Here is a 14,087-nt window from a genome sequence, read left to right on the forward strand (position 1 = left end):
TTGTTTTTTTATCTTTTTTTTGTGCTTTCAATGTAAAGTACTTTGTGCTACATTTCCATTGTATGAAAAGTGCTTTATTAATAAAAGCAATATTGATTGATAATGTACAATAGGGCAAAATGGGCAGTTTAACAAGGTGGTTAATAATGAAACTAACAGCTTCATTTCTTTAAACTTTCCATTTTGACTTGAGTTGTGATTAAATCTTACCCTCCCCTCCCAGAATCTGTTCACAAACATTTGGCTAAGACATCAGAAATCTACTCAGAAGCCTGTTTGCTGCATTTTAATGCACTTTCAGCTCAACCTGATGCAAACGTCCCAACAATGAATGTTTTCTAAACCGACCATCGCCGAGAACAGAGGCCTTTAACTAAAATGCTCTCTGCAATCCCTCAATCACCATTTAAGTCTGCGTCGTTGTTGCTTCCTTGAGCTGCTGGTGGCGCGGCAGCTGGCTGGCTGCACATTTGATTTATTGAACTGAGAGGGAAACTATGAAGCCTACTTTGTGACAGCTCAGAAGCTTTAAAATTTAAGATGTCATTGAACTGATGAATGGAGAGAGGCGAGGCTGAGGCTGGCTGTTGGAGTCATATGTCACTGTCCAAAGTGATGAGGGACCCTGCCTGTCGCTCTGTTACACCCTCTCCCATCCTCCCTTGGGGAATCTTTACAGGAATTAGAAATAAGATTAGGTGAAAAATGGGCTCCTATGGGTGCTGTATACTACACTGATACTGGAGTCTAAAAGGACAGGAGTATGAAAACTTTGGCATCTCCTAACAGTGAAGAACATTTTCTTACATAATGATCTGCTACCCTGCATTTTTGTAGAAATCATTTAGGTGTAATGAATAAGAAAATACAAATTACTGTTGCATGCGGATCTACAGCGGAGTTTCATGTGAAGCAACACTTGGTTCATAAGCTGTGCACATATAATAAAGTATTGGTGAAACTAGCTGGTAAACCATTGTTCTTGTTTACTGCAAAATGCTTGAAAATTGTGCTGCTTAAATTGTTGAAATTGTAAAAATATTGAAGATTATTTCATGGTTCATTGTACAGTATAATATCATTAAAATAGAAGATTTAGCCAGAGATTTTACAAAAACACATACCTTATATCTCTAGAAAAGTGTGTAACAAATTCTTAGATGGGATCAAAAGGAACTGAGTTCTCACTGATCACCGTTTAAAGGTTTGGAAAAGTTGGTTTGATTACTTCTCTGTTAGCTTCTGTGATGCTGTCGAGAAATGAAAGCTAATATGGCAACAAAAGTTGTAGCTGCTTTGCTCTTTTCATCAAACTGGAGTTTGCTAAGCAAGAGGTTGGTCAAGTGATCACAAACTCATGTCCTATGAAGAACTAGTGAATACATATAACATGCTGTTTAAAAAAGTAGAAGCCTCATTGGACCAAACCACAAACGTTCACAACATATATTTCTTCCTTTTCCTTTTTGGAGGAGTTTATTCTAAAAGATTGTACAAGAAAAGGCTCAACATTTGAGTTTTATAACCGACTGATGTGCAGATTATAGATTTAAGTTTGCTGAAAGCAGAATCAATGATTCTGTTGCCACTGAAAAATATGAACAGACAAAATATAAGTTAATATGGAACTGTTTCTGTGTGTAGCTCTTTAAAAATGACTTTCCATAAGAAAAGTAATTAAATGAGTACAATAAATACGGGGGCTTCATAAGTTTTCTTGAACATACAAATCACGAATGTTTGTTGGATCAGGAAAAAGTAAGAGAGAAAGATTGGTGCATTTACATATTAGCAATAGCTTTGCAGACTGAGTGGGACTCGCTGAACGTGATCTGCATGAAGGAGTGAAGCTGGATGTTGATGCTTACGACAATACGAGTTGTTTTCTGTTGCTCTTTCTGTGATCAATTAGATCACTTTGCTTCCACTGATCAGTGTGGGGACTGTCCTTCTGACTGTCCTTCTGAATGTCTTTTCATTTTATTTTTAAAAGCAACAGTAGATAAACAAAGAATTGTACTTTTTCCCAAAACCTTATCAAGGATCTCTACTCAGCTCCACCATTTTCTCTACTTTTGTGATTATTCCTGCCCCCCAAAATGTGCCGTGATGGTGAAGATGCTTCAGAACATCAGCAGTAGATGATGTCATGGAGGGTTTACTTAATCAGTTTCATACACTTCTATGATACCAAGAGAAACACAGTTATTGTTAAGGAGATATTTTCCATGGCAAGAGGGCATCGTAGAAGGAAAATCTCCTGATGTGATAAAGGGGGAAAAGATGCCAAATGCTGGTTCTTCAGACATTTGGAGGCATTTGTGCATGAAAACAATGCTATAAATCAGCATTTAAACATCCACTTTTTGTAGATGGCAACATTCTTCCTTGCAAAACCATTTTATTTGGGGATGTTTGTGCCTGCTTTTGTCCGAGGACATGCTTAAAATGTTGTAATAAAAGCTAACAAACAGGAACATTAGTGCAGCCCTCCTTCAGAGCCACTGAATCACAATGCACAAAGGCAGCAAGGTATAGGAGAGCTGCTTCTAAATCATCAATCAATATAGTGTTGGGAAAAGCACAAGGGTTATTAATTGTTTGCCCAAGCACCAGTAAATGTAATTAGAACATTGAAATTGGGGCCACTGGCGGCATGCTGCACACCTAAATGTCTGCTGAGCCATATATCATTCGTTGCATTAATCCTGCAGGACCACAGTTTTGTCCAATATTAGATTTGAATTCAGCAGCAGGTTATCGAGCTGAAGGGGGTCATCAAAGACGGATCTGTTTCAGTTATAATGTGGTATTGGTGGAAAGTGCTTCCTCTAAACCTGAAGCTCTCATTTGTAACAGATGAAGGGAGCAGGGATGCATATATCTGTCAACATTTATTAGCCTGAATGACCACTTGTTAATAATGATAGCAATTTAGCTCTGTTAGCCTCCCCAGATGATGCTCTATAGCCCAAGAGTAACTTCCACCCTGTAGTTTACCAAACTCATCTCAAGCCCACTTTGCACTATTAAAACTTTGCAATATTATTTAAAAGATTTGACTAAATGTAGAAATGTGCATTCATCATGCTAATGGTCTGTGATTTTCTCCTTTTTCTCTCTGATTGCCCTGCAGTTATACAGCTCAGTAGACTTTGGAAGAAAATGGCAGCTCATCCACGAGCATGTGACCCCCAACAGATTCTACTGGTGAGTCTTTTTTTTTTTTTCCACATGATTCTGCCTTTTTACTCCACTCCATTTGTCTCCTAAAGTTTTGTTTGCTTAGGAATGCAGAGAGCGGTCCTTGCTGTTTGCTGTGACTGAGCCGGATGATATCGATAGCTCAGAACAAGGCGCATGACAGACTACTGATGCTGCTAAACCTGGCACGTTTCCCGCCCTTTGATACAGTCAAGCAGAGATTAATCTCCTCCTTCAGAACATACTTTAAATTCAGCGTCCGAGGGCATGTCATATTACATTTCATTTCGAACGCACGCCTCGCTCATATCAGGCTTATCCCACACAAATACAGAATTATTATTTTTCACATCAGCAGCAGACGAGGGGAGAGTGTGTTTCTACTGATGCATGCATACAGATTAGAAAAGCTATGACTAATAACGGATCCAGGACGTTCCTGTCGCCTCTTATCCAGTCATGTCCCCTCCTCACTTTTCCTTCAGTATAGCTACGTCTGAAAGTGCATACTCATCACAAATGTAAGGCTGGATCTCTTCCAGTCCACTGCTCCTCTCCTCCTTCTTTAAGATGACAGGGGGTGTGCCTGGGATTGCCCTAGGCTGTCTCCTACTTCCGAGCATGAATCCTGAGCTACTTCCAGGCCATTGTTGCATGATCCTAAACACTGTACACAATCCATCGCTTGCTTTGCCCTTCATCATCGCCGCCCCCTCAAGGACTTCAAAGCGCCGGACAGGCACGTAACACTGACCGAGCGGGACTTCAGCTGGCTGAAACTAAACAATTAAGGTTCCAAGGGGTATGAAATTCAGCTGCATCCAACCAGTGTAATCCATGAGCAGCAAAGTGTGCAGAAAAGCAAGATTACGCTCAGTGATAATATGGGTGTGAGGTGTGATGGCGTTGAATCCCAAACAAAGACAAGGAGACTGCTCCTGCTTAAATATATTGATGCTATTTTCTGCCTAAATGACATCGGCGGAAACAATGCAGCATCCAAAAGTTCTTAAGCAACCATCCATCAGCAAACTTCTCAACTTATATGGTGAGGCCAACTTTTCGGGGTTGGAACTGAGGAAATGCAGCACGACCTCATTCCCACTTTGTCATGTACTGAGACTTAGTCAGCGGACAAAAAAGCAATGATAATGAATAATGGTGGGTGGCGTTTTTGTCTTGTCCACTGTGGCATTCACACCAGCTATTTGAGCCACTCACTTGGCGAGCTGAGACTGTTATTAATATGATGACTGTTGGCAACCCTGCCTCTCACCTGATGATTGCTGGGATAGGATCCTGCTTCCTCGTAACCCATAATTGGACTTAGCGGTTAAGGAAATGGATGGACTTTGTTAGTGTTCAGGAAAGCCATTGCCAGTAATCAAGATGAGGCAGATGAGGTAGCTCAGGGATCTGGTTAGGATGCCTCATGGGCACCTGCCTGTTGAGGTATTCTGTGCACATCCCGCTGGGAGGAGACCCCAGGAAAGACCCAGGACATGCTGGAGGGACTACATCTCTTGGCTAAAAATGGATGGATGGATGGATGGCATTGCCAGGAAGTGAACATAAAATCACACACATGCTCCAACTTTTAGCTTCTGACCAGTTGCGACAAATATCCAGTTAAATAAAATACTAACTTCCATCATCTAATGATCTTAAGAAAACAGAGCTTACAATCCTGAGAAACCCTAAGGGTGTGTGTATCAGAAAAAAAGGGCAGAGAAATGTAAGACGGCAGCATAAGAAACAAATAATTTGTGGGAATGGAGGCTGTTGCACAATGTGATATTATCATTTCACAATAATTATAATTAATATTACTGTACCAGGCCCTGTGATGAACTGGTGACCTGTCCAGGGTGTACCTGCCTCTTGCCTAGTTATTACTGAAATAGGTGCCAGTTTCCTCCACAACCCTTGATTGGACAGTTACAAAAAAACAACAAAAAAACAAAGACTGATTTATTACCATACCATGCCATATAGATACATGACATTTTCTGCTTTTTAAAGTAAATGTATTACTTTAAAAATCAGAAATTGTAATCCAAAGTGCCAGATAACAGATAAAACACAGGACAGAAATAAAACACTTAAAACCCTATAATTACTATAAACACTAAAACAGAGACAATACAATACAGCCTAAACAGATGGTAAAAGCAATGTTAATGGCACACTGGGTTAAAAGCCAAATAATAAAAATGTGCATTAAAGTATGAGCTTAAAAATAAAAAAAAAACATCTGAGACACTCATCTCATGTGCAAAAGTTGCTCGTTCCAGAGCTTTAGGGCCACAACAGACAACTAAAAAAAAAGGGAAGAACTCATTCATCCTTTATTTTCTATACCGTTTAGTCCAATTTAGGGTACGGGAAACTGGAGGCCATCCCAGCAGCCATCAGGCAAGAGGCACGGTATACCCTGGGTGGGTTGCCAGTCCATCACAGGGCCAACACAGAGGGAAAAACAACCTGATCACAACTAATTTCCATTTGTGATTCAGGAATCATCACCAACATCTGGTCAGCTGACTGGAGTGAATGAGAAGGGGCATAGGGGTGTGTGTACAAGACCATTAGGAGACTTTAAAATCAAAAGGAAAACTACTGAAATGAGTAAGAAACCATTAAACTAAGACAAGAATGATGGACGCTCATTTCCTTGTAGCTGTTAAAACTTGTGCTACTACATTTTGCACTAACTGAAGGCATAACAGGGTCACAACCCTCTCCTATTAAAAGAGAGTTGCTGTAATCCAGCCAGTAAGATGTGAAACTGCAAAACCAATTTCAAGTCAAAAACATTTTATTTTACTTAACAGAGATATCTGAGACGGGAAAAAAAAAAAAAAAGGGGGGGGGGGGGTATTCACCTCCCCATTAACATGGTTATCAAACCTAAAGGCAGTTTCTAATTTTACACTGAGGTTGGTGTAAAAACAGACTTTAAGTATTAATTCAGAACACAGATCAGTACAAGCATTGGGACCAAAGAAAACCACTTCAAATGTGAAAATAACAGACGGGTCTGAGAAATAGAGATCAGTTTAGGACATGCAGGTCCAGAAGTGATGATTCAAGACTTGTGTGCTCTGGGAAAACCTGCACAGCAGGACTCAGGAGTGAGAGGCAGATAAGGAACAAGGTCTAGCGTCAGCATGTCGCGTTGGCTTTATCAATGCTGTGCTTACATAGAGAAAAGGGAGGTTTATAATGTCAACACACACTTTAGTTCAGAGTAACAATCTCTGTTTAAACTTTCTTCTCTATTTACTGAAATATGTGTCCCTGAGATCATAAACTGTGGACTCAGCTGGTGATCATCCATGTATCCCATGGGGTGTCTTCTTAGAGAATCATGACTGCAGAGCAGAAAGTACTTTCCTTCATGTCACAAGGAAAAAGTTTTTACTGTCTCTATGTATGTCTCTGGGTTTGTGTTTGTCCAATTCACACAACACTAATGAGCCTAAAGGAAATAATTTCCAGGCATGTAGAAATTATTTTCAAGCCATATAAATATGTAATTATTTGTTTTTTGTGGAAATCAGGATCCACTATTCTCTTTTTCTTTGTAATTATTCACACAGATTGTTTCTTATTTTCTCATTTTCAGGACTGTTGCAGGCCTCGACAAGGAGCCTGATCTGATTCACATGGAGGCTCACACTCCAGATGGAAGTAAGTCTTATGAGCACACAGAAAGAACTAATAATCAGTTCTCTGCAGGAATGATTCCTCTCAGAGAACAGAAGGCATCCCCAGAGATGCAGCTCTGGCAACCCCCCCACCCCCACCCCACCCCTCTCCATTAGATCTGATGCATGAATCCTGATGAATGTGGCCTTTCTTCTCCCCACTTTTTCATTGAATGTCAGCTCCATGACTTTGAACGGCAGCACCGCCAAAGTCCTCTTACAATAGGTGACATAGGTGAAACTGTTTATGCTGGCTTGTGATGTTGGTGAAGCATTGTTCAATATTCTTCTTCTTGCTTGTGTTTTCCTCATCATGCCGTTGCATGACTGACAGGCGCAGATGCTTGTTTGTGGTATCTGTGCAATAAAATAAGCATGTGCTCCAAAGAGAGACAAATTAACCCCTGCAAATGTCAGCCTGCGTAGAAGGGTGGAGTGCAAATGCACAGAATCCAAGTAAGACACAAAAATATGGTTTGATCTGATTGAAAATGCACAGTTGGCTTCAGTGGTTAACTAACTGCAGAGGTATTACTATATTTAATATGCACAAAGAAGAACAGCATTAATACTGCTCATGTTTCCTGAATGTGTGCCTGACAGATGTTCAGTACATCACATGCAGAGTTCAGATGTGCAACGAAGCCAACAGGAACTATCCATTCCCTGGATACATCGACATCAGCTCTCTTGTGGTTCAAGATGACTACATATTCATACAGGTATGGCTCCACATTATGATTTTACATATATAAGGATTAAACAACGAGGAGCCATGCATTAGACGGGCATAATGCACAATGTGGAGACTAGAAATACATTATAACCCTTTAATGCATGGATCCAAGTAGTTTAATCTGCTGAGACCATGGTCCCACACAGTAAACATTTTATACCTGTTTTTTATGTCTGTTGTACAAAACCTAAATTATAGAAGCGATTTATTGCTGGCCTCAAAGTACTTTTATGTTATATATATATATGTGAATAATGGTCAAGCTATGAACTATGCATGCCAGTTGGTATTAGAATTTTTATGACTATGGTATATATGGTATGGTGAATTATATATATATATATATATATATATATATATATATATATATATATATATATATATATATATATATATGTACATTCAGCATAATTATATGCTGAACATAGACCTGACCAACCGCAGCATCCCGAAGTCATAGACTGCCTCCCCACAGACTTGTACAGACACTATGATGGCTGCATCACTTCATCTGCCTCTCTCAGTACCCTGATGCTCTTATCACTCTGGATCAGCGTGATGCTGGACTACTCAGACCACAGAATCATCTTCCATTTATCCAGAGTCCAATCTTTATGCTCTGTAGTAAATTCAAGCTATTTTCTCCAGTTAGCCTGACTGTTTTCTTATGTATACAGAGCTCTTTTCTAATCCCTTGATTTCCCTTCACAATATGCATGTAGAATTCTGAGTTCTACTGTTGTTTTACTTCCATTTTCTTCCACCAAATATTTAAATGATCTCCACCTTTCAGGATTCTTTTCCAACCATTACTTCTGAGAAGACAATGGTTCCCTACTTTTCTTCCAGTTTTTATCTTTAACTGTTCTTAGCCCAGTTTCAGTTGTTTTTGCAATTTCCATAGATGGTTTCTCTGCTTGAATAATGTTAATGACTGGATCTTTGTTAAACATACTAACATGCTCTGCAATAACCACAGGATGCGTTTTTCCACATGAGAAACTATTCATTAGATCGTTTGGGGGTTAAATAACTTCTATACATGAGGTAGTTGTCCAAGTGGAGGGTCCTAGTTATATGCTTCTTTCATTCCAGGTGGTGACTTGTGTATTGGCTAGGCAGTGTGCATTCTGAGTATTAATGAAGCAGAATTGCAGTAAAGATTCTCTGAAACAAGAATTGTGACTGAAAATCTGCTAATTGAGAAAACATATCCACTTGTCTACCTCTGCTGTGATGTCATCCTTCATCTGAGTCTTTGTTTGAAAAGAGAGAAAAGAACATTCCTTCTGAAAACCTGGAGATCATGTGCAAGCATGGTTGGAAACTCTTCTGTCACATATCAGAGATTTCTTGTTCTGCATGTTTACATTTTATTAGCAGGAAGAAAATAAGCACAAATATTTCATTCTAACCTCAACTGGATATTTGTTTTTGTTTTTCTGTAAAGCCAGTCGGTTTTAATATCCCCCCAAGCCCATGCCTGTTGTGTTGTATTAATCATGATTTGTGCCACAGAAAAATCTGAAATGGTAATATCCTGGATTCCAAGCAACACAGATGAAATTTATGACTTGTATTTTAATTTCCTCTGCAGCATGAAGACTATTTTACTTTGACATTGTGCAAAAGCGGTTTTGTGCATTAAAATCTCTGACACGTGGAAAAGTCTGGATAATTTCACAGCTTACTCACATCAGCATCAGTTTTATTTAGATTTACCATAAACCTGCTGGTAAGGTGTTTGATGTCTGTTCACCAGCCATGATTCGGTTTGTTCTTTACTTTTTTCTGCCTTTAAACATCTTCTTGGAAAGACAGTGACGTAAAATCCAAACCTGCCCCACTTCTTCACTCCAAAGTCCACTGATTAACCAGAGAACCTGAGTTATCCCTCAGATGTGCCATTTTGTTGATGAATTTGTCACTCTTGAGCCTAGTTTAAGCCAAATTCTTCTTTTTTATCATCATCCACCCTCTCAGTAGTTGTATTTTTAAAAGCCTTTTGATTCCTAAATGTTTAATTTAGTGGCGAACAGGGATTTCTCTGAAATCCACTTACCTGAACCACCTGCAGACATGTCCTTCCTTATGGACCCGTGCTCACGTCTGCAGCACTTCACAAAGAGAAATTGAGATATTTCTGCAAAGTTTCTTCAGTCCTTTTTGACCTCTCACAAGTCTTTGAAGTAAATTCAGAAACACTCAACCTAAACCTCCCCTTCAGTCCAAGTACCTGGACATTTTAACACATATATGTCACAGATGAAAGATCCTGGAAGGAATGGAAAAAAAAAAAAAACAATCAATGATACCAATTCCTTGTAAAGTTCAAACTGCCGCTGGTTACCTGGCCATTGATTTCCTCCGTTAGTCATTCAGTTGCACCTGGGAATGCTCTGTGGTGCTCACAGCTGGGCCTATCCGCTTCCTTCCAGAGCTTGTTTTTATTCTTTTGAGCCTCACAGCATATTTACAACATCTGTAACAGAATCAGACCCATCCTGCAACATCAGCCCACACATCAGTTCTCCTCCTTGGGAATGTGCCTCAAGTTGTGAATTGAAAATGTTCCTCTAATAAATCTAATGTTGCTACAAACACAAGCTCTGTGTGTCTCCATATGAAAGAAGTGTTTGTCTTCCATTGCCTCAAGGCTAATGACAGTTTTCTATCACCTAACAACTTAGAGCATTTGTTTAAAGCCTCTACCATTAAGGGTACTTTTTTTAACCCCCAAGAGAGAGCAGATGAGGCTTAGTTAGACAACTTAAAGATTTTTCTTGACAAAGAATAATGAGACTATTGATTGTCCTCTAAGATATTTACCAAAGTCAACTTTGAAATTGGCCCCGAGATGGACTGGCGAGCTGTCCGGGGTGTACCCCACCTTACGCCCAAAGATTGCTGGGATAGGCTTCAGCTTCCCCGTGACCCTTCAAAGCGGTTAGGATAATGAATGAATGAATGAATGAATGAATGAACTTTTAATCATCAAGTGCACCAAGGGGAGCACTGACTGATCTGAATGGAAGCCAAGAGATCACTATTACTGACCAGGTTAAGAAAGAATGGAAAAAAAGGAGGTTTGCATGAGGATGACTGCAGACTTTTAACTAGCACCTCCACTGACTGAAAACAATGCAATAGCTTGTCCTAGGGCGTCCCTGCATTTATTAATGGTGGGAAAATAACTGATATCAGTGCTTATTAATGCTTATCACAGTCCTATGAAAAAAGGTGAATCCTCTTTAAATTCCAAGTTGCTACCTATAGGCACAAAATGCTGCAAATCATCTGGTTTTCCCAGCTTCAGAAATAAGGTAAATACAACTTTTATGTCATTACGTGTTCTGCATATCTGGGTGATAGTGTTAGTCTCTCAAAGGGATATGGAGAAATGTTAATTCCCTCTCTTCTTTACAACATTGCTTCAGTTCATTGAGGATTGCAGCATTGGTTCATGCAGCTCTATGAAGGTCCTGACACAACATCTCAGTCAGGTTGAGGTCTGGACTTTCACTAGACCACGTCATGGTGTATTTCCGTCTCTTTCTTGTACTCTGTCTGCTTTCCTTTTCCTATTTTTTTCCTGTTCTCTTTCTTTCCCTTTTCTATCCTCTCCAGGTAGGTCCAGCAGTAATATGGAAACTCCATAACAGTTATTCAAACTAAACAGACAAATAAAATAAAAAATTCTGATCATCAAGGAGATCATTATATCTATAACACTCCTTCTGTCAAAACAAATTTTCTCAACAGAACACAGCCCCCAGACCATCATTCTGCTTCCTTTAATGCTAGACAAGACAAGGTTTAAAAAAGGAAGAGTTTTTTTTATTTAATGTGTTAATACTCAGGTGAATTTGTGTTTGCCTAAATTAAAACCTTCATAGGACCAAATGATTTGTAATGCTACATATATCCTTAGTTTTACAGAACACAACTCAGCTGAAATGAACTTGTTCAGAGCAAAAAGAAATCTTTTTTAGCACCACTCGATGACAGAGAGAGGGAGAAAAAAAACTCCCCCTTTAGGAATCCATCATGAGTACTAGACTAAGTACTACTTGGAGTGGCAAGACTGAGGAAACCAGACAAGAAACTTAAAAGACGATCGCGAACAGGGTTTTCAACGATGGAAAGTACAATTAATGTGAACAGTTAAAATCTAAATCAATGAATGAATAAATTTCCAAGTAGAAAAAATATGTTTCTCATCAGAATGGTTGAAATGGGCCAGTGAGTACCCGTAGAGAGAGACCATAGTCCAAAATCACAGATTCAAGATCTGTTACAAATCAGTGATGCTCTAAGGGAAAGGTTGGAAACGAGGTTGAAAACCAGTCTCACTGCTTCCGTTCATGTCAAAAACTACCAGAGCATGTCATCTTCAGTCTGGTCTCATAGTTCCTCAACAACAGCCTGTTATACCCTTATCAGTCTGGCTTTAGGCAGGTCCACGCTACTCACACTACTCTCCTGTCAGTTACTGACACCCTACAGTTTGCCAGACCCGCGGGATAATCCTTACACTGCTGGACCTGTCCACTGCCTTTGACAATCAGTCAAACACCAGATTCTCCTCTGTTCACCCTCGGAAATTAGCATCTCAGTATATGTCCTCCCGTAGTTCACAGTCTACTTCACAGGAAGATCCTTCAGACTATCCTGTCAAGGAGGGAGGGTTCAAATCCATGGGTTGGAAGCAGGGGGACCTCAGGGCTCAGTGCTTAGCCCTCTTCTCTTTTCAGTGCATACCACTTCTTTCACTGAGGTCATTACCTCTCATGGCTTTTCCCACCACCGTCATGCAGATGACACCCAACTTTTCCTTTTCTCACCGCCTGACGACATTGTCTCAATGGGAATAGCATGCCTTGCTGATATCTCCACATGGATGAAGGATCACTGCTTTCAGTTAAATCTGCCCAAGACTGAGCTTATTGTCTATCCAGCCAATCCTTCCTTACCTTCACAAGTAAGCATGTTGTTCGATTCTATCACAGTTGTGTCTACTGCTTGAACCAAGAATCTTGGTGTGATTGTAGACAACCAGCTGACCTTTAAGGTTCATGTTGCCTTGGTTGTCCTGTCTTGCAGAGTTGCTTTCTACAATGTTGGGAGAATTAGACACTACCTGACAGAACACACCACACAGCTCTTGTTTCCGGTTCTGGTCATTTCACACATTGACTCCTGCAATGACCTTCAACCAGCCCAAATGAGCTCATGTCACTCCGCTGCTAATTGTTCTTCAGTAGCTTCCAGTTGCAGCATGTATCAAGTTTAAAGCCTTGCTTCTGGCATGCAAAACAATAACTCAATGACTTCTGTCTACCTTCACTCCTTAATGCAAAACCATACTCCCACTTAACAGTTCTGCTCTTCCAGTGAAAGATGCTGACTGTTCCCACCATAATGGGGTTCAAAATAATAAGGTAGTATTTTGTACGTCCATAATGATATTGTTTAATGAAATTTTGTTCTTCTATTTAAACAAACTTACAATCATAAGGAGAGGAAGGAAAGAAAATTTAATAAATAAATTGGCACTGCCTCTAGCACTACATGGCAGCACCTGTATCCAGCTGGACTTACAGCAGTTTGACTACCTCCTAATTATGATGCCCCCTCACGTTTAAATTCCTGCTTGTGTTGTTCTCATTCTCAGATGTAAGGTGTTTGGAGAAAGGTGTCTGACTGGAATAGAAGATAATTATTTTTTCGGGAGCTTTTATTCTCAGCAAGAGGACATGTGGTCACCTTATAGAAATTCCACATTAAAAACCAACAGCCTCAGATCTATAGACAGAGGGTGTCTGCCTCTACAATGAAAGAAGCACCCAACAAATCGGAAAAGGTTTTTGATCGAAAGAAGAGACACCTACCAAAGCTGTGATGTGCCTAACAGCACACATATTATATGAGGTTTTTTTTCACATTTTGATTTTTTTTTAAAAAATTATTACGGAATTTTCATACAGCACTTAATTAAGGAAAAAATTGCTCTGCAAAAAATAAACAGATAAAAACAATACTTTAAGCTAAACTAAACTAAACTAAACTTCAATTCAATTTGTAACTATATGTATAAATATATTTAACAACTATGGTTAGGAGTTGATTTCTAATCACAATAACAATCAAATAATGATATTCAAAAAGTAGTCAAAATTGATTACTGGCTTTGTTATTAATCTTGATTCATCACATTTTAATCCCATGGCATAAAAATACTAAAAACTTCAAACCTGTCTTCATCGATCTGATGTAAGAAGTTACAAAAGCTTAAATGATACAAGTATAAATAAAACACATATATAATAGCACAGCATACATTATTAAAAGATAAATATCAGTAATGTAAAACATCTATTTTGTAGTTTTAGGCCATTAAGCATTAAGTGCCATCTTGAAAAAATTAAAAAGAAAAG

General features: G+C 39.3%; 1 protein-coding gene across 1 annotated transcript in view; it reads left to right on the forward strand.

Annotated features, from left to right (window-relative positions):
* sorcs3a (sortilin related VPS10 domain containing receptor 3a) overlaps positions 1–14,087 on the forward strand; it is a gene marked incomplete at its 3' end in the record, with an annotated part of 284,577 nt that overhangs the window by 195,743 nt on the left and 74,747 nt on the right. The window contains exons 5-7 of the mRNA XM_079238262.1: positions 3,137–3,210; positions 6,833–6,897; positions 7,518–7,636. Of these exons, the coding sequence (XP_079094388.1) occupies positions 3,137–3,210; positions 6,833–6,897; positions 7,518–7,636 (258 nt within the window). The remainder of the gene's footprint in view (positions 1–3,136; positions 3,211–6,832; positions 6,898–7,517; positions 7,637–14,087) is intronic.

The sequence above is a fragment of the Telmatherina bonti genome (assembly GCF_933228915.1).
Source record: "Telmatherina bonti genome assembly, chromosome: 3".
Taxonomy (NCBI): Eukaryota; Metazoa; Chordata; class Actinopteri; order Atheriniformes; family Telmatherinidae; genus Telmatherina; species Telmatherina bonti.